The sequence below is a fragment of the Cenococcum geophilum genome (genome assembly GCF_001692895.1).
Source record: "Cenococcum geophilum 1.58 unplaced genomic scaffold K441scaffold_51, whole genome shotgun sequence".
NCBI lineage: Eukaryota > Fungi > Ascomycota > Dothideomycetes > Gloniales > Gloniaceae > Cenococcum > Cenococcum geophilum.
This window is the reverse complement of record NW_027137609.1, coordinates 1,021,306-1,036,809: the sequence shown is the minus strand read 5'-3', so window position 1 is coordinate 1,036,809 and position 15,504 is coordinate 1,021,306. Positions and strand designations below refer to the sequence as shown.

The 15,504-nt window shown below is 43.4% G+C and overlaps 4 protein-coding genes across 4 annotated transcripts; 2 read left to right on the top strand and 2 right to left on the bottom strand.

Annotated features, from left to right (window-relative positions):
• The first annotated feature begins 4,145 nt into the window (after positions 1-4,145).
• K441DRAFT_699465 (HET-domain-containing protein) lies at positions 4,146-6,045 on the top strand. Its single transcript, XM_067653161.1, has 3 exons — positions 4,146-4,353; positions 4,521-4,653; positions 4,701-6,045. The coding sequence occupies exons 1-3, from the start codon at positions 4,155-4,157 to the stop codon at positions 5,953-5,955; spliced, it is 1,587 nt and encodes a 528-aa protein (XP_067499516.1). The 5' UTR covers positions 4,146-4,154; the 3' UTR covers positions 5,956-6,045.
• A 1,662-nt stretch (positions 6,046-7,707) lies between these two features.
• Positions 7,708-9,281, bottom strand: K441DRAFT_644027 (isopropanol dehydrogenase). Its single transcript, XM_067646741.1, has one exon. The coding sequence runs from the start codon at positions 9,125-9,127 to the stop codon at positions 7,970-7,972; it is 1,158 nt and encodes a 385-aa protein (XP_067499515.1). The 5' UTR covers positions 9,128-9,281; the 3' UTR covers positions 7,708-7,969.
• A 660-nt stretch (positions 9,282-9,941) lies between these two features.
• On the bottom strand, positions 9,942-11,839 carry K441DRAFT_265502 (uncharacterized protein). The gene is made up of 3 exons (XM_067640842.1): positions 11,414-11,839; positions 10,143-11,359; positions 9,942-10,065 (listed from the first exon to the last, which is right to left on the bottom strand). The coding sequence occupies exons 1-2, from the start codon at positions 11,732-11,734 to the stop codon at positions 10,250-10,252; spliced, it is 1,431 nt and encodes a 476-aa protein (XP_067499514.1). The 5' UTR covers positions 11,735-11,839; the 3' UTR covers positions 9,942-10,065; positions 10,143-10,249.
• Positions 11,840-13,814: 1,975 nt separating this feature from the next.
• On the top strand, positions 13,815-15,121 carry K441DRAFT_666922 (uncharacterized protein; the record flags this gene model as incomplete). The annotated part of the gene is made up of 3 exons (XM_067649733.1): positions 13,815-14,453; positions 14,508-14,573; positions 14,625-15,121. Coding segments are annotated over exons 1-3 (509 nt in total), but the record flags the coding sequence as incomplete, so codon positions are not given.
• Between the last annotated feature and the right edge of the window lie 383 nt (positions 15,122-15,504).

The window sequence follows — 15,504 nt, the reverse complement described above, 5'->3', positions numbered from 1 at the left end:
GCTATATCCCTAATAGAAGGTATCTACTTCTTAATGCTTAAGGGGGGGTCTCCCTAGGAGAGTATAGTGTCTTTATTATCTACTACCACTAGGTTTTAATACGTTTGTCTATTTTAGCCTACTATTATATTACGTAGTAATTCCTTACGGAGTGCCTTTAAGGCTGCTGTTAATATAATCTAGATAACTTAAAAGATAATAAAGCTAAGCTAGAATAGAAAGCTTTTAAGGATAGATCTAATCTTATATACTTACGACCTTACTTAGTATTGTGGGAGGGTACGGTGTCTCTTAGATGGAAAGTCATAGTTCTGTTAGTCTGTCGGTCTGTCAGTCGGTCACAATTAGTTATAATCAAGCAGTAAGAAGGAAAGAAAAGAGTGTATTGAAGGAAAATTGTGTGTCTGTTGGTTTTGCCCAAGTTGTTAAAGACTCTGGGGCTCTAGACCGATCTATATAACTATGGAAGGCCTAGGCTCTCCCGAAGCTATACCCAATCTAGATGTTAAATCCAGGAGGCCAAATCACACCACTATAGTATTATACCCTTTAAAGGGTAGTACTAACTTCCTTTGCCACTAGATGCCTTAGATTTTATTCCTATCTAATTAATTAGCCCTTAGCTTATTATCTCTGCATCTTTAATAAAGCTCTAGCTATGCTCGTGCGCGAGTAGTAGAAATTAGGTATTTTTAACCGCCGGTTAAAGTTATCTAATTAGCTTACTAGTTCGCTTAACGTCCTTATATAACTTTTTAAGATACTTCTCTTATACCATTTTGCTTCTTATTGCTACTCTTTAGCCTATATATTAAGTCTAGCTATTATATCTTTTTCCGTAGTTTTTCTATTTAGGGTCTACCTGGTTTCCTTTACTGTCTAATACTGCCTACTTTTCTACTTCTACTATCTTGTCTATCTGGCTAGCAGTTCTTCTACAGTTATAGTATATTCCTATATATCTTCTATGTATATAGCACTGGACTTCTAATTTAAAGAGCTTGCTGTTATCCTGTAATGTGTTCCGCCTTCACGTAGCCATATCGGCCAAAAAGACAGCAGTACTCGCGAATCTATCGCGACTATGGCGGGATCTAATATATATACTCTTAAATATCTTTATATAGAATGCTATAAAGTATATAGGAGGGTACGGTCTCTTTGTTAGATAGAAAGTTATAGTGTTATTAGTTTGTCGGTCGGTTAGTTAGTTAGTTAGTTAGTTAGTTAGTTAGTTAGTTAGTTAGTTAGTTAGTTAGTAAGTTAGTCAGTTAGTCGGTTAGTTAGTTATAAAAGCCATTTCAAAGATGACGTTACAAGCGGGTCAGAAGTGGATAATGCTAAGCTTTTTTTCTTTTCCTAGTCTAGGTGCCTGGACAGGGGTCTTAACGATTAAATCTTATCGCGATTAGATCCGATTATGGTCTTATTAATAAGAATTCCAGAATCGCGATAATTGAATCGCGATCGCGATTATTCTTGGCATTCCTATAATAAAATTCTAACCCCAATATCCTTACATTTTAAGTTCTATTTGTATAAAATAGCTTCTGACTTAGATTTATCCCTTCTTACTCTATTAATTACATCCTTAAGAACCTAACACTCTCGTAAAAAGATATCTCCAGTCTATAAATATTGCCGTAACCTATATAAGGATAAACTAAAGAGAAAGAATGGGCGGTTATTATACTACTGCAGGATCTATCTAGACGAAATAGAAGAGAACGGTTATCCCTTAATAACTAACCTTTAGAACTATCTTTTTAGCAAGCATTAAATTAAATATAATGCTCGGGAAAATTGTATAAAAGGAGAAACATATTAACAGCTTGCTGAACTCTATACTAAAGTAATAGAGTTAGACGTTTATATAACTAAGATTAAATCTATAGTCCTAAAGAAGATCCTAAATAAGGATATTCTAAACTAGGCACTTNTGAATTTAATTNTNGTATNAAACCTCCCCTTTAGTANAGTATAATNGCCAGAATTCNATNTTCTNTATAGAGCCTTAAATCCAGAATTAATTAAGCTTAGTATCCTTCTAACAGCGCCTGTAATAGTTATTTCATATATTAAGGAATTATTTATAGACTAGAAGGATGTTGTATAAAAGAAGCTATAGTTAGCCCTTACTTAGATTTACATCTTAATTAATATCTAGATATCTCCAAATAATTACCTCCTTCTTATAATCTGCGCTTACTTTATAGATAACTAAGAAGAGCTAAGAAAATCTCTTTTTACTCTTTATATAGTTTTAGGATATAGTAGAGATAACTAATAGGATACTTTTCTTTTAGTCCTCTAGAAATATGGGATTATATATAAACTTAGAGCTCTTATTATAGATAATTCTGGAATAAATAATACTCTCTATTATACGATCTCTAATTTTATAGCTCTTTAAAATATTTATTAGGATCCATCTATCCAATAAATTTGTTGCTAAGGGTATATTATTAACTTTGCTATCTAGGACTTTCTTTTTTAAGGAGTAATTAATATTTCTATAATTAAGTTATATAAAGAAGATAAGATAAACGGAATAGATCTTAATAAGAAGAAAAGAAAGAAGAAAGAGTAGACTTTTTAAGCCATAGGAGTACTTAGAAAGCTCTATAATATTGCCGTCTATAGCTATACTTCTATGGATTATACGGCTAAGTTTAAGCAAATTATTAGAAGGATAATTCCGCTAGATAATTATATAAGATGGAATTCCTAGTTTAGCCTTCTTAATATAGCGCTTAAAGTGGAGTTAAAAGTTAATAAGTACGTAAAGAAGAACCTAAAAGCTCTTAGGATAATATACTTTTGCTATAGGACTAGGTAAACCTTTATATAATCCACTCCTTTCTAAAACTTTTCTATTAAGCGACCCTTAAGATATAAGGTAATTCCGTACGAATTAATTAAGTTCTCCTTACTATAGATATTCTTCTTATATATATTAAGCGTGCTTTTATTACCTATAAGAAGAATAAAGACTTAGTTGCTCGAATTTAACGTTACTGGGAAAAGTATACTTTATACTACCAGTATACGGATAATTTACCCCTCTATACTGCCGCACTTGTCCTCTATTCTACCTATTATATAAAATATATTAAAGCGAACTAGAAGAAGGCCTAGCAGACGCTAGCTTTATAAAAGGTTAAAGAGTTTTAGGAGCAATATAAAGAGACTTATTAAGCCAAAATATTATATAATTATATTAAAAGCAATCTTCTCTAAGAACAGGAGCCTCTTAATAAGTACGATTAAATTCTAAAAGGGCTTAGAAATAATATTAGAGCGAATAAAGATAAAGATAAGTATAATAATTACTATTCTAAAGTATCGTACAATATTTAAAGCTAGCTAGTACTTTAGTAGTAGTACTAGGATTAGCAACAAAAGAGATGGTCCCTTCTTTTATAATTTATAATTAAAATTCTTTTAATTCCTACTATAAGCGATAAGCCAGAGAGGGTATTTTCTGGAGGATGTTGTATAATTATATAGGAAAGAATATTACTTAGACTAGAGAATATTAAAAGAACTAAGTGTTTAAAAAGCTAGTATAAAAGTAGTATCTTAAAAGGGTAGAAACAAACCTCTATATAAGGTAATATTTAGGAAGGCTTTTAAGAATAGTCCTTATAGCTTTAAGTTACTAGCAGGCAACTTCTAACGCTAAGGACGGCAGAAAACGGCAGGGTAGGTGGAAACGAGGTATTATAGGTGAGCTCCGTGATAGCTGTATATATATAGATTAGTATAAATACTCAGGCAAGGGTCTTATTAATAAAATAGCTATGGCTTAACTGTGGCTTAGCTGTGTGGCTTAACGATTATCGCGATTCTACGCACGATTCTTAGCGATTACGATTATTTTATCGATAAGAATCCCGTGATCGTTAAGACCCCTGTGCCTGGATATACCCCCTGTCGACCTCAACATATTCATGAGGGAAATAGAGACAATCCTACCTTCGGCCCCACGCAGATGGAAATACTAAGACGATGAAAGAATGCCGTTAGCGCAAGATCCTCCACAAGGATCCACAGAAAGTCTGCGCCTCTGCGACCTATGCGATAGCATTCCACCAAACATTTTAGATCTCAATCATGGCCACCAGCATCATTCCAGCCTCAAACTCCTCAGCATGTCTGCAGGGAAAGATAACTACTGTCATCTCTGCCAGATGATGTGGGAGTCCATCACTGCCAAGAAGCAGAGATTTAACCTGGGCAATGATCCCATCTTGTCTGAAGAATGGCCAGTAAGAATCTACGCGGTGCGAGCGACAGGCGGCGAATCCTGGCGCGGATACGAAGCTATTGAACTTCGATGTGGTGATCGAAGTAATGGTCAAAAATGATTCCACCTGGTGGACTGATCCTCCATGGTCTAAACCTGGGACTCGCGGAGCTACTTATCCTATTGTGAGTCGTATCTATCTCCACAAGGGAGATCAATGGAGCCCGCTGGTTTATACAGATGTTGGCTTGGATGATACATCGCCCTCCAGTATGGATTGTGCTTCTCGATGGATTGAGAACTGCCTATCCTCTCACGGACACAACATGGGAAGAGATGAAGAAAGAGAGCTGCCAACACGAGTCATTGACGTCACCCCATCACTCCCATGCCCAAAGCTTAAGGTATTTGGGAGATTATGTAAAGAAATGACTAACTATACGGCACTAAGTTACTGTTGGGGTCAATCAAAGACTACTATCACTACAATTCATAATTTACGAGAGCACATAGAAGCGGGGTTTAGTTACGATCTACTTCCGAAGACTATACAGCATGCCATTTCCATTACTCGCAGCATTGGCGTTTGCTATTTATGGGTTGATGCGCTTTGTATCCTTCAAGGAAGCGAAGACGAGGCTCGGGCGGACTGGCAAACGGAATCATCCCGAATGGCTGCAGTTTATGGCAACGCATATGTTACTATCATTGCTGCAGACTCCGCCAGTAGTGATAGCGGTATCCTAAGGAAACGATCTATCATTCCGGAGCCCAGGGTCAGTCATGATGGCTTCATAAAAAGGAGAATTTACTCCGCATTCAGAACGACGAACCTTTTAGAAACAGCAAGTTCTACGCCGAATATCTGGGCCACCCGAGCCTGGACTTTGCAAGAGATGGTTCTTTCGAGAAGAGCTCTCTTCTACACAGATCAGAAAAAGTACTGGAAATGCGAGCATGGATTAATCGGCGAGGATGGGAAGCTAGCCAGGTTTACCCCAACTCATCTACTCACCCAAAATCGTATGCAACAGGACTGGCACTTTGTTGTAGAGGAGTATGCTAAACGTCGGCTCACAAACGGCGCTGACAAATTACCCGCTCTGTCTGGTCTTGCCAGTCTTTATCATTGGAGAAAGTCGACTCCATACCTCGCAGGGCTGTGGACCGCTACCCTGCTAAGTGATCTTTTATGGAGAACCGAGATTTCGGCCGATTTGATGCCTCATCACACTCAGAGTTACCGTGCTCCGTCCTGGAGTTGGGCATCCATCAATGGCCCAATAGACTACGATCTTTGTCTCACCAAGAATAAGGGCAACCTCAATGAAGCAGAGGTAATATCCGCAGTATTGGTTCCATACGGACTAGATCCGTTTGGACAAGTCAGTGCTGGCTCTCTAAAGCTACGAGGAAAGCTTAGACAAATAACTAGACTAGTCATTGACAGATACCACAGTGCTGGCGATGCGTTTTCAGGGGAGGATAATCTCGGCCGTGTGTATGTTGATCAAAAGAAGAGATGGGAGGATCTTGAAGAAATCCAATACCCCTGTTCACTCTTTCTAATTAAAGATGGCGCCGGACTTCTCATCGCGCCTACTGAGAGTGGCCCTGCAGAATTTAGACGGCTTGGAGTTTTTTATGGGCGAAAACTATCCAGAATGTTGGAAAATTGGGAGGTTGTGACCGTCACCATTGTATGACGGGATACTCTATATCCTACCTATGAGGCCTCGTGGTTCAACAATCTCGAAGTGGTCAAGATAGGCTCCGAAGAAAGCATCAATAACAGCCTCAGAATTTCTGCTCAACGCTTAGTCTCACTAATAAATTTATTGTCTAGTGATACACTATCGTTACACACATGATAACGATCAGCCCCTACAAACCACACCAAACCATAACATCAGATCCCAGTCTGCCGTCCAAAGGATCCAGCGCTTTCAACCTGCCCATCTGACTACCTTCCATGCTACATTAGCTCCCTTTAATAGAAACCATCCAATGAAGTCATTTTTGAACCACCACAAGACATAACCAAGCTGTCCGTAGGTGCAGCCAAGACGACTTCGATCCCACTTACAATGTTGACAAAACTTCATGTAAGTTGACGATGTCCTCCCATAAGCCTTTGCATAGTCGCTCCTGCAACTTCGGAAGCCACCAGAACTGCGTCAAGAATACCCGAATATCTTCCTGGTTCTTTTTGTCTAGTTTGAGGGTTATGCTGGCTGCTTGAGCAATGAACGTGCGCTGTGGCAGCCCAGCCGCAGTGACCCCAGCCATGAATAGCATCCACAGTTTCAGATTTATCCAGGAGCAATCATCTTTAATATGTGAGCGTAGAGATTCTTTGACGTGGTTAAAGAGAGCCTGGCGATTTTGGTGGATTTTAACGAATTTTAGCCGTAACGCCATGTCCAACTTTTTATATATTATCCCTTGGCCCGTCAGCGTCCAACGAGTAAGTGGTCCGTGCGCGAACACCAGTTTCGAAATAACGCGTGCACCTACCTACCACAATGCAAAATACAGTTTTGCAGGAAAGATAGTGCTAGTAACTTCATATCGAGCGACTTAACTCCTAAAACCAGGCGTGTATATTAAATTACTACAAAATAAAGGCCCTACACCCCCCAGTACAGGCGTTAAATCCAGCACAATTGATTGGCTAGTTCTTATCGATAACCGTTGGACGCGAATTGACGGGTCAAGGGATAGCTATAATATAGTTATTAGATGCGAAAGACAGAGATACTAAAGAGATTCTACCTTATGGTATTTTTAAGATAACTAGACGCTGAAAAAGAGACAAGATACAGCAGTAAAAGAGGCGACTTTTGGTATATTTTAGTGCTCGGCTACCACCAAGCTGGCTGTACAGCGTAGAAATAAGCGGCCGATATTGGCACGTGTGCAACCACTAAAAATCGACTATTTTTTAAGATATATTACTACTCTAATACTTTATTGTTTGCCTATTACGTTAGGTTTAAGTAGAGTTTAAAGAGAGAATTCGAGTCTAACTGCGCTTAGCATATTCGTAAGGTCTCGAACGATTAATTAAGGAATAGGGATTCCGAGCCTTTGAGAGAAGAGCTTCGCCTAGATAACTCCGCAACGTTGTGGCGTCTTTGGGTGCCCTGTTGATTCTAGAAGGTCGGGAGGAGGTGTAAAAGGACGCGCGCGCGATTTTCGAGTTCTAATTGGAGGCATTTTGTCGTAGAATGGTAAAGATATTAAGTAAATAAGAAGGTAAACAATCGTCGATTTGTGGTTGCGCACGTGCCAATATCGGCCGCTTATTTCTACGCGTACAGGCTGGGACCATAAGTTCTCACTCTCGGTGGAAAAATTATTTGGATAAGGAGCAGTATGCCCGTGCACAATAATCCACCTGGGGTCTGATTTATGAGATAATCTAGAGGTTTTATTTTAAAATTTAGAGGGGTATACGGAACAGTATACACGTGTTCCCATCCCGTAACTGAATTCTACTACGGAGCCTCTGATTTATGATACGAGGATGAGTCACGTGGATACCTGCCGGACCTTGCGTTTTGGGTCCGTGAGGAATCGGAGCAGTTTCTCCTAGGATTGGGTCTCTGTGCTTCAACCACGGCGCATCGAAATCACAAGAGAAGAGAATTTGTGCCAACACATTTCCTATCAACCTGACCGCACTCAACCATTCCATGCTGCATGGAAAGATTAAGCTCACGGAGTCAAGATTACAAGTCGAGACCACCCAGGATTCTGTTCCGCGGTAGTCAAGGCTTGTTCGAATTGATCAAGCCCAAATTTTCCCGCCACTTTCACACCTAATTTCTCTCCTAGCGGCACGATTCCAGATTCGGTCATACGAATCAATTGCTCAAAGGAATGCTGGTCAGATATGAATCGACCTTTAATCTGAATGTTGTTGAACATGACGTAGCCGTATGGAATACCGACATTTGAAAAGATTGCTCCCATGAATACGGCTCTGCCACCAGCACTCAAAGCCAACACGCAGGAAGTAATGTGTGTAGATGACGCTGCTGTCGGCGGCGACCAATCGATGTGCGCCTGACTTCCCTTCCCTTGCGACGATGCGTCTTTGATAGCCTTCGTGTCTGCCTGGACATCGCCTTTCAAAACGACCGACGTAAACCGTCCCGTCTTGCTATGGAAGTCCTCTAACTCTTTTAGGGCGGCCTTGTTTCTGGCCACTGCGATGACGCGTGCTCCCAATGCCAGGGCCATAGCCACGCTAATACCACTGAATCCGCCAGTTGCAGGCGCAACGATTACTGTCTCGCTGGGTTGCACGTTGATTTCAGACAATCCACTGAGTGTCAAGACCAACGAGCAAATTGAAACCATACCGGGAATTGAGTAACCGAAATCACCAATCAAACGCTGTTCATCTAGCGGAAACGTATTCTCTAGCGGAACTTTGGCGTACTCCGCGAAGAAACCGTTCCTCCACTCGCCATCCATCAGTTTGGCACTGGGGTTCCCAGGCTGACCACCGCGCATTCTCATGAGGATATTTACGCCTGGGTCGTCTCTCGCCTTAATGAAGAAATCGAGATACACCAGTTGGCCTGGCTTCAGAGACACGGCATCAGGGCCGACGGCTGCCACACGACCGATGGCGCTAGACCCGGGCGTCAGAGGGGAAGAGAGCGGGAAAGGAACCTTGCCGGTAATGAGACCTCTTGTGTCTTTGGAAAGACGAGCGGCAAGGACGCGGACAATAGCCTGGCCAGGCTGAACTTCAGGAGTTGGAACGGTTGTGAGCTCTGGAGGCTCCGTATGAGAATTCAAGACGAGTGCTTTGTGTTGCGACATTTTGGATCTGTTTGTGCTGAATAGATATTGAAGTCTCATGAAGGGGGGAATAGTTGCTGCTGTGCTTAGTACTCAACGATCAGGAGGGGCTTTCTTATACCATACGTCCGGAGAAGAAATGAGCCCTATCTCCGTTTATGTCTGGCCTCTACGCGTCATTCTCATTACAAGGCCGCACGACAATGACGGATGTGCTGGGCTGCTGGATAGAAAGGAAGACGAGACTAGTCTGAAAATGGAAATTTCCATACTTGGACTAGTCATACGAGGATCAGTTGCTTGACATCAAGCTTACCAGAGCTGTACACGCATCCCATTTTGCTAGTGTTCAGAATCTCAAAAGATAGAAAGCTGTCGTAGAATATTCAAAATTTATCTTAAAGTGTACATGTGCCTTCATGACTCTAAAGTTTACTCTCGAAAACCGGAGACGTCAGGTAGTTGAATTCTCAATCGGTCGTCCGTATTCTATTTCGAAGTGCGACTGCCTGGGAATCAGCATCACATCTCCTTGCGTGATTTGCGGCAACGCGAAATGCTCCAGGCTTAGCCAGTTCCCGAAACACGTTGAAAACGTCAACGACTTTCATGTAGCTCGGGTTTACATATTAGAGCAGAGCTGAAAGCCGAGAAAGCTATATATTATAATCGGCTTTCTTAAATACAAACACAGTCTCATGTCAATCAGCGTCTCTCGACCGGGGACAGATCCATGTATCACGCTAAGAATGCTGGGCCTAACCACTGCGATCATTGTTCGGAGATCGGCGCCTCGAGAAATGTCAGGCTTGGATGGATGATTTTAGGGTAGCCCGTAGAAGTGGTGGTGTGCGAAAGGTGTATATATATAAGTTCGGTTTCCTTGGCGTCGTCAATGAATAGCTATACAGTAAGGTATTGGTAGATTGTTTCGGTGGACCTGGTCCGTACGGGTCCCGAGTTTCACCGCAAATCGTTTGGATAATGGTTAGAGGTACCTGAAAGCTATTAGGGAAAGGATTGAGAGAAAATTATGTGTGAGTCGAGGCCTTTTCCTGACTATTGAGTAGCGTACCTTATGAATCCACTCCGCTGATGTTTTATCGCAGTTTAGTCTAAGTGCACTATTTGCCCTACTTGGGTATTCTGCTAGGGCCTAGGCACTAGGCATGTGCGAGTCATCTATCGAAGTGGTCGATACCTGCTTCGAAGAACATCATACTCCTCAGCACTTCTGTGATCCGTTAATAATGGGTAGTGCCAGGTGGGCGCTTTCCGAGGGGGAGGAAAAGGATCTTCTAAACCAAGGCTCTCGTCAGGCGAAGTAGGATTTTTCCCTCGATGGTAGGGATACGGCTCCCGTCCAGAACCCGGTACAAAATCCGGTTCGGAAGCTTTCACAAGCTCGGCGAGGCTTGATTTGCGTCTGCCGTCATTTATTTCTCTAATAAGCGCTTGTGGACTGACCACCTCCTCCCTTACATTGTGCGATGTTACTGAGGTTGTTTCGGAAACGGTATTTGTAACTGATCCTGTAAATTTGGCTGCGGTGAAGTTATTCCACCCAGTAGAATCTAAAGCTAGGGGTTTTCTGTCAGGATCGTCGCCATCGACCTTCCCACTCGCACTCGTGAGTACGGTATTCCTGGGCATCGAAAGAAGCTGTAGTCCTCCAGCAATTTTCGAGTCGATCTTACGACGTTGACGATGTTCATATGCATTATGCATTCCAGCGAGATCAGGTGGGCTTTCTTGATGGGTTGTAACTACGTCAAATACAGACGAAATTGGAGATTGGAGGATCTCGCCACCTAGACAAGTTATGGATGGGTCTAAGGTTGCGCCTGATGTCCGGCCATGGTCGTAGGAAGTATCAATGCTCCCACGTAACAAGGTCTTATAATCGGGGTAGCTTGCAGTTCTCGAAGGATAACGTACTTGAGTCGCATGCATGCCAGAGGCCGCTGGCCAAGAAGGGCTTTCATGCTCTGGTGAATGCTCTTCTGGGTTTTCCGGCGCGCTACGTGATGCATCTGAGGATTCTACTCCATTTTCCCTTTTAGCCCTCCCTTCCTTTTTGGCTTTTTGAGCTTCGAAAAAAGCCTTTCCTGTCCTCTCTTTACGTTTCTCATTTGGGGGCCGTTTTTTCTTCCTTTTCTTCTCCTTGGATGGAAGATCAGAGCTAGGAGCGGCAGATCGTTCGTCTTGAGGAACTAAACACGCTCTCTCCATTTCGTTGCACAAGGCGTTGTCAATGTGAGAGTCTTGCACTGTTACCTCCTCGGTGGACTCCTAAATCGAGTTCATCAATATAATCCGATATGTTCAAACCTGGGCAAAACTGACAGATACACCTCTCTCGATTGTCGATTCCTGCTCGTCTACCGTGTCTAGTCCCTCACTAGGGCTTAAAAGTAGCCTCTCGTCCGAACGTTTACGTCTGATTAGCGGCACATAGGAGTCTGAAGATACCACACAACATCCAAGACTAGCGGTGCCGAAAAGTGCGTTACCGGTTGACGGGAGTCGATTAGGAATTAGCAAAATTGGTGTTGGTTCCGTGCCGCCGCTTGTTGCACCCTTCTGACGTTCTTCGGCCAAGAGTTCCATGGCGCGCCAGTTCGGGCGTGTGCGCTCAACAAAATAAGCTTTACAACCTCCTAACATACGACGGAGTTCTTGAAAGCATTTCGCTGATGTGAGAAGACGAAGGGAGAAATTAGCTTTCTAATAAGGCTGAAAATCAGGGGCTTCAAATAAGTTAATCAATAATGCTTCAGCCTTGCGAGCAGGCTGGCTAAAGCTGAACATTGATCCGCTAAGGACTCTGAGCGGCAACCACACATGGTATGGTCTGTCTATTTGAGCAGCTCTGCTGATGTGCGAGCTCTGTTCATTTTTCCTGCTATGCCTGAGGTCGCTTATGTGTGCTATCTTTCAGAGGCGAATGTCCCTTTGTTTCAAGCTTTTTACATTTATTCATTATACTCCACGTAATTATTCTAGCTTGCAATACAGCCATAGCATAACGAATTGAAAGCCTCGTTTACTTAATATACAATACCGAATTAACGTTTACGAGGACAACTAATTTCCAATTGTACCCACTATTGCACTTGAGAAGTTTTTGGTGGAGCTGATTGATACATATCCTATGCTCAAATAACTTCTGAAATGGATACATGTCTGTCTATATCAACTCATCCGAGAAAATCCTCTGAAAATCGTTTGCTGAGCATTATAATATGACCCCCAGACGTCCGAGCGTTAAGGAACGCTCTTTCAATCCATCCCATGTACAGATCTTCGGCTTTGAGTCATTCTCAACTCTTAGCATTCCTGTTCAGATGGTACTTCGTTCGGGATCCCGCGACACTGCTTCCCACTGCCAGCGATTACAGCCAGCGTCAACCCGACATTCAAAAAGAAAGGGAATGCAATGAGTACTTGCTCAGCACCAGTCAATTTGAAGTGGTTCAACCATGCTTCAAGGGAAGTCATTCCCATACAAAACAACAGCGCCATAGACCCTAGCTGCCGCCGCTGCCAATATAGTATCATTGCGACCGTCGTGTATGTAGCCACGGAAAGGGCAAAGACTGGAAAGGCATAGGTTCGGTCGGAAAATCCAGTGCAGCGAGTAATGTGCTTTTGAGCAAAGAGCAGAGTTAGCGAAGAATTCTGATCAATATATCGAGGATTAGACCGCCTTCGGTACGCTCGACGAACTTACAGTCTGCCATACTTTGAATGTGACAGTAGACTCCAGGTTAAGGGCAAGGAAACACGTTCCCATTAGGAAACCAGATATCCAGAGTGCAAGCAGTTGAATCGTGCTTGTTACGCATGTGTGCAGGCTTCGGATGTTAGAATTAATTGAGGGTCTTGATAATCCGCGCACGAGACAGGCACTTTGCTGAACTGCTAAACCGTTAACGTCAGCATGGGTTTTCCAATGTAAACTTAGTACACTGACAGAATTCTAGTTCCTTGATGGATTTTTCAGACATCTTGTAATTATTTGACTGATGAAGAAATGAGGTTTGTATCCCTTATGATATATGAACGTAGAGAGGCTCAGCTCCAGTGCTCAGCCCCCTCTGTGTTGGATTTCGCACGTTGATTTGCTCGCTTCCAACTTTAAAACTTGGCAGGTTTCAGTAGGGCAACAGGCAGACGCCCTTCGGTTTCCACCCACGTGATCTTCCTGGGCCTAAATAAATTGCATACACTAGTTTCTGCCATTTTATTACGTCGTACCTTTTTAGCGAAACTAGGAGAACTTCCAGAACCTTCTCCGCCCTAGCCCCAGTGCCAGCACAGTCTTGGCTTCAATTCAGGCAACGCCAGTGCGTTGCCGCAGTGTTTGGATTCTGTCAAACGATGGGCTACCTTGCTCTGCCATCCACAGGCGTTGCTAGAAGCCATCCGCAGTGTTCGGATTCTGTCAAACGATGGTTACCCTGCTCTACTATCACAGACTTTGTTGGTCGCCGAGTATCCGAAGGACTTACCCCGAACCGACGGCTTCTGATCAAATTTGAATTGAATTTCCACACGGAGGCAAAAGTGAACCAGCCTATCTCAATGTCTTCCCTGATATCCTGGGTGTTCCATCGTTCTAGCGTTCCAGTGTTTGAGTATTCGAGTATTCGAGTATTCTTACCACGATAAATCTCTACAACCCGAGCCTATTGTGGCTCTATGCAGTGGGTAGGGGGCGTTGGACGCCTCTAGCACTGTTCCTGTTTGCGGGCCCGCGTGATTGGCGGGAGCTCTGCACCAGCATTTGCCACTCCTCCCCACTCGCACCGCTTCTGAACATTACACTCCACGCTTTGCAAGCTTCCTCTCAAGTGTAGCATCGGAATTGCCAGTCACTATTACAACACAGTCCCACAGCCGTTTCTCAAGTCAAGAGCCCCCTTCGCTCTTCTGTACGTCATTAGACACTTGCACTGAACGCTTCGCATCATCATTCCTGTGGCTCCCACAACGCCAACCTAATCGACACCAATTTCCCCTCCATCACTACACCAGACAACTCCGTAGTATCTCTTTACCTCAAATACTTTCCTCTTACATCTCCAGCGCACCCGTCTGCTACTTCGACGCTTGCTACAACCATTTATCGGCCGAGAAGCCAAATCCACCCCCCCCAACACGAATCCTTACGGGCATAGCAAATATCCATCGGCTGGCTTCCCCCTAATCCTCCCGACATGTCTCGCCAACGCTTTCTAACCTTTTTGTTGTCAATTTTTCTGTGGTCCATGATGGTCTTTGCTCCGGTCGAGTTTGTGTTAGGCACGGCAATCAACCTCCATTCTGCGGACGAAAAAATCTGGGGACTTCAGTTTGGTGATGTTCAAATTCTATTCAACATGTAAGTCCTAGTAGAACAATGATGGCCACCTCATCGATTGACATTATGTGCTAGAGCTCTTGCCAGCTGGCTCTTTTCCGCTTTTATGATCTTCATTTACGCGTGTTTCAAGGGAGCCAGGTAAGGAATACAGCTACTGCCCAGACAGATGATGAGACTGACTCGTTCTAGATACGGCGTGTGGTACGCTTTCTGCATCCTCATCGCCTTCTATCTCTGCGGACCAGCTATTCGAGCCGACCCCACAACCTCCCGCCTTTTGCTTCCCACAACGATTGACTTCGGAGTCATCTTTGGCATAGGCCTCGATGAAATGACGGGCGGACATGGCCTAGACACTCTCCTCAAGCTCCTCCTCTTCATGCGAGGGCGTGGAGCAGATGGCCAGGATCTAGAAATGGGAAGCGTCAATCCAGCAGGTGCCAACGATCCTAGCAGTGGCAGCGGTGAATAAACCGTGGCAGTGTACGACATTTGTTCTCATCGTGATGGAAAAAAGAGACGATGAGCTGTATATTTGTTTTTAGAAGCATTGGAGTACTTAAATAGCAAGAGTACGCAACGTCAGCTCGACAGCAGGATGCAGTCAACCTTCAGGTTCGTAGCTCCTTGCAGCCAGCGAAGTTGCGTCCCTGCCTCGGATAGACACGGATCTAGTAGATGGTCAGCAGACGTCTCATGACGGTCAGCGATATCTACCTTATAATATCATTGCATTTTGGTTTGCATATACTTCGCAGATAAATGTTACCCACGGGGTGACTCAATGACATGAGTTAATAATGCGTACTTTCGACAAAGAACCACATTTGATAACCCAACCAGAGTGTCTCACTGGCCTAGGAAGAATCTCTCTTTATAAGCTTTGTCATTGAACAACAAAGACCTGACCTCAAATGTTGGAAACTTTTTCATCTCGGCGGGAAGAAAAGTGGGGCAGATGTCATCGTTCCATCTGACCATTGAGCAAACACCACTCTTTAGTTGCTCTCCTGCTAAGCCACAACGACCTGCTAATGCATTGCCGCCTTTACCCCCCCCCCCCTCCCCC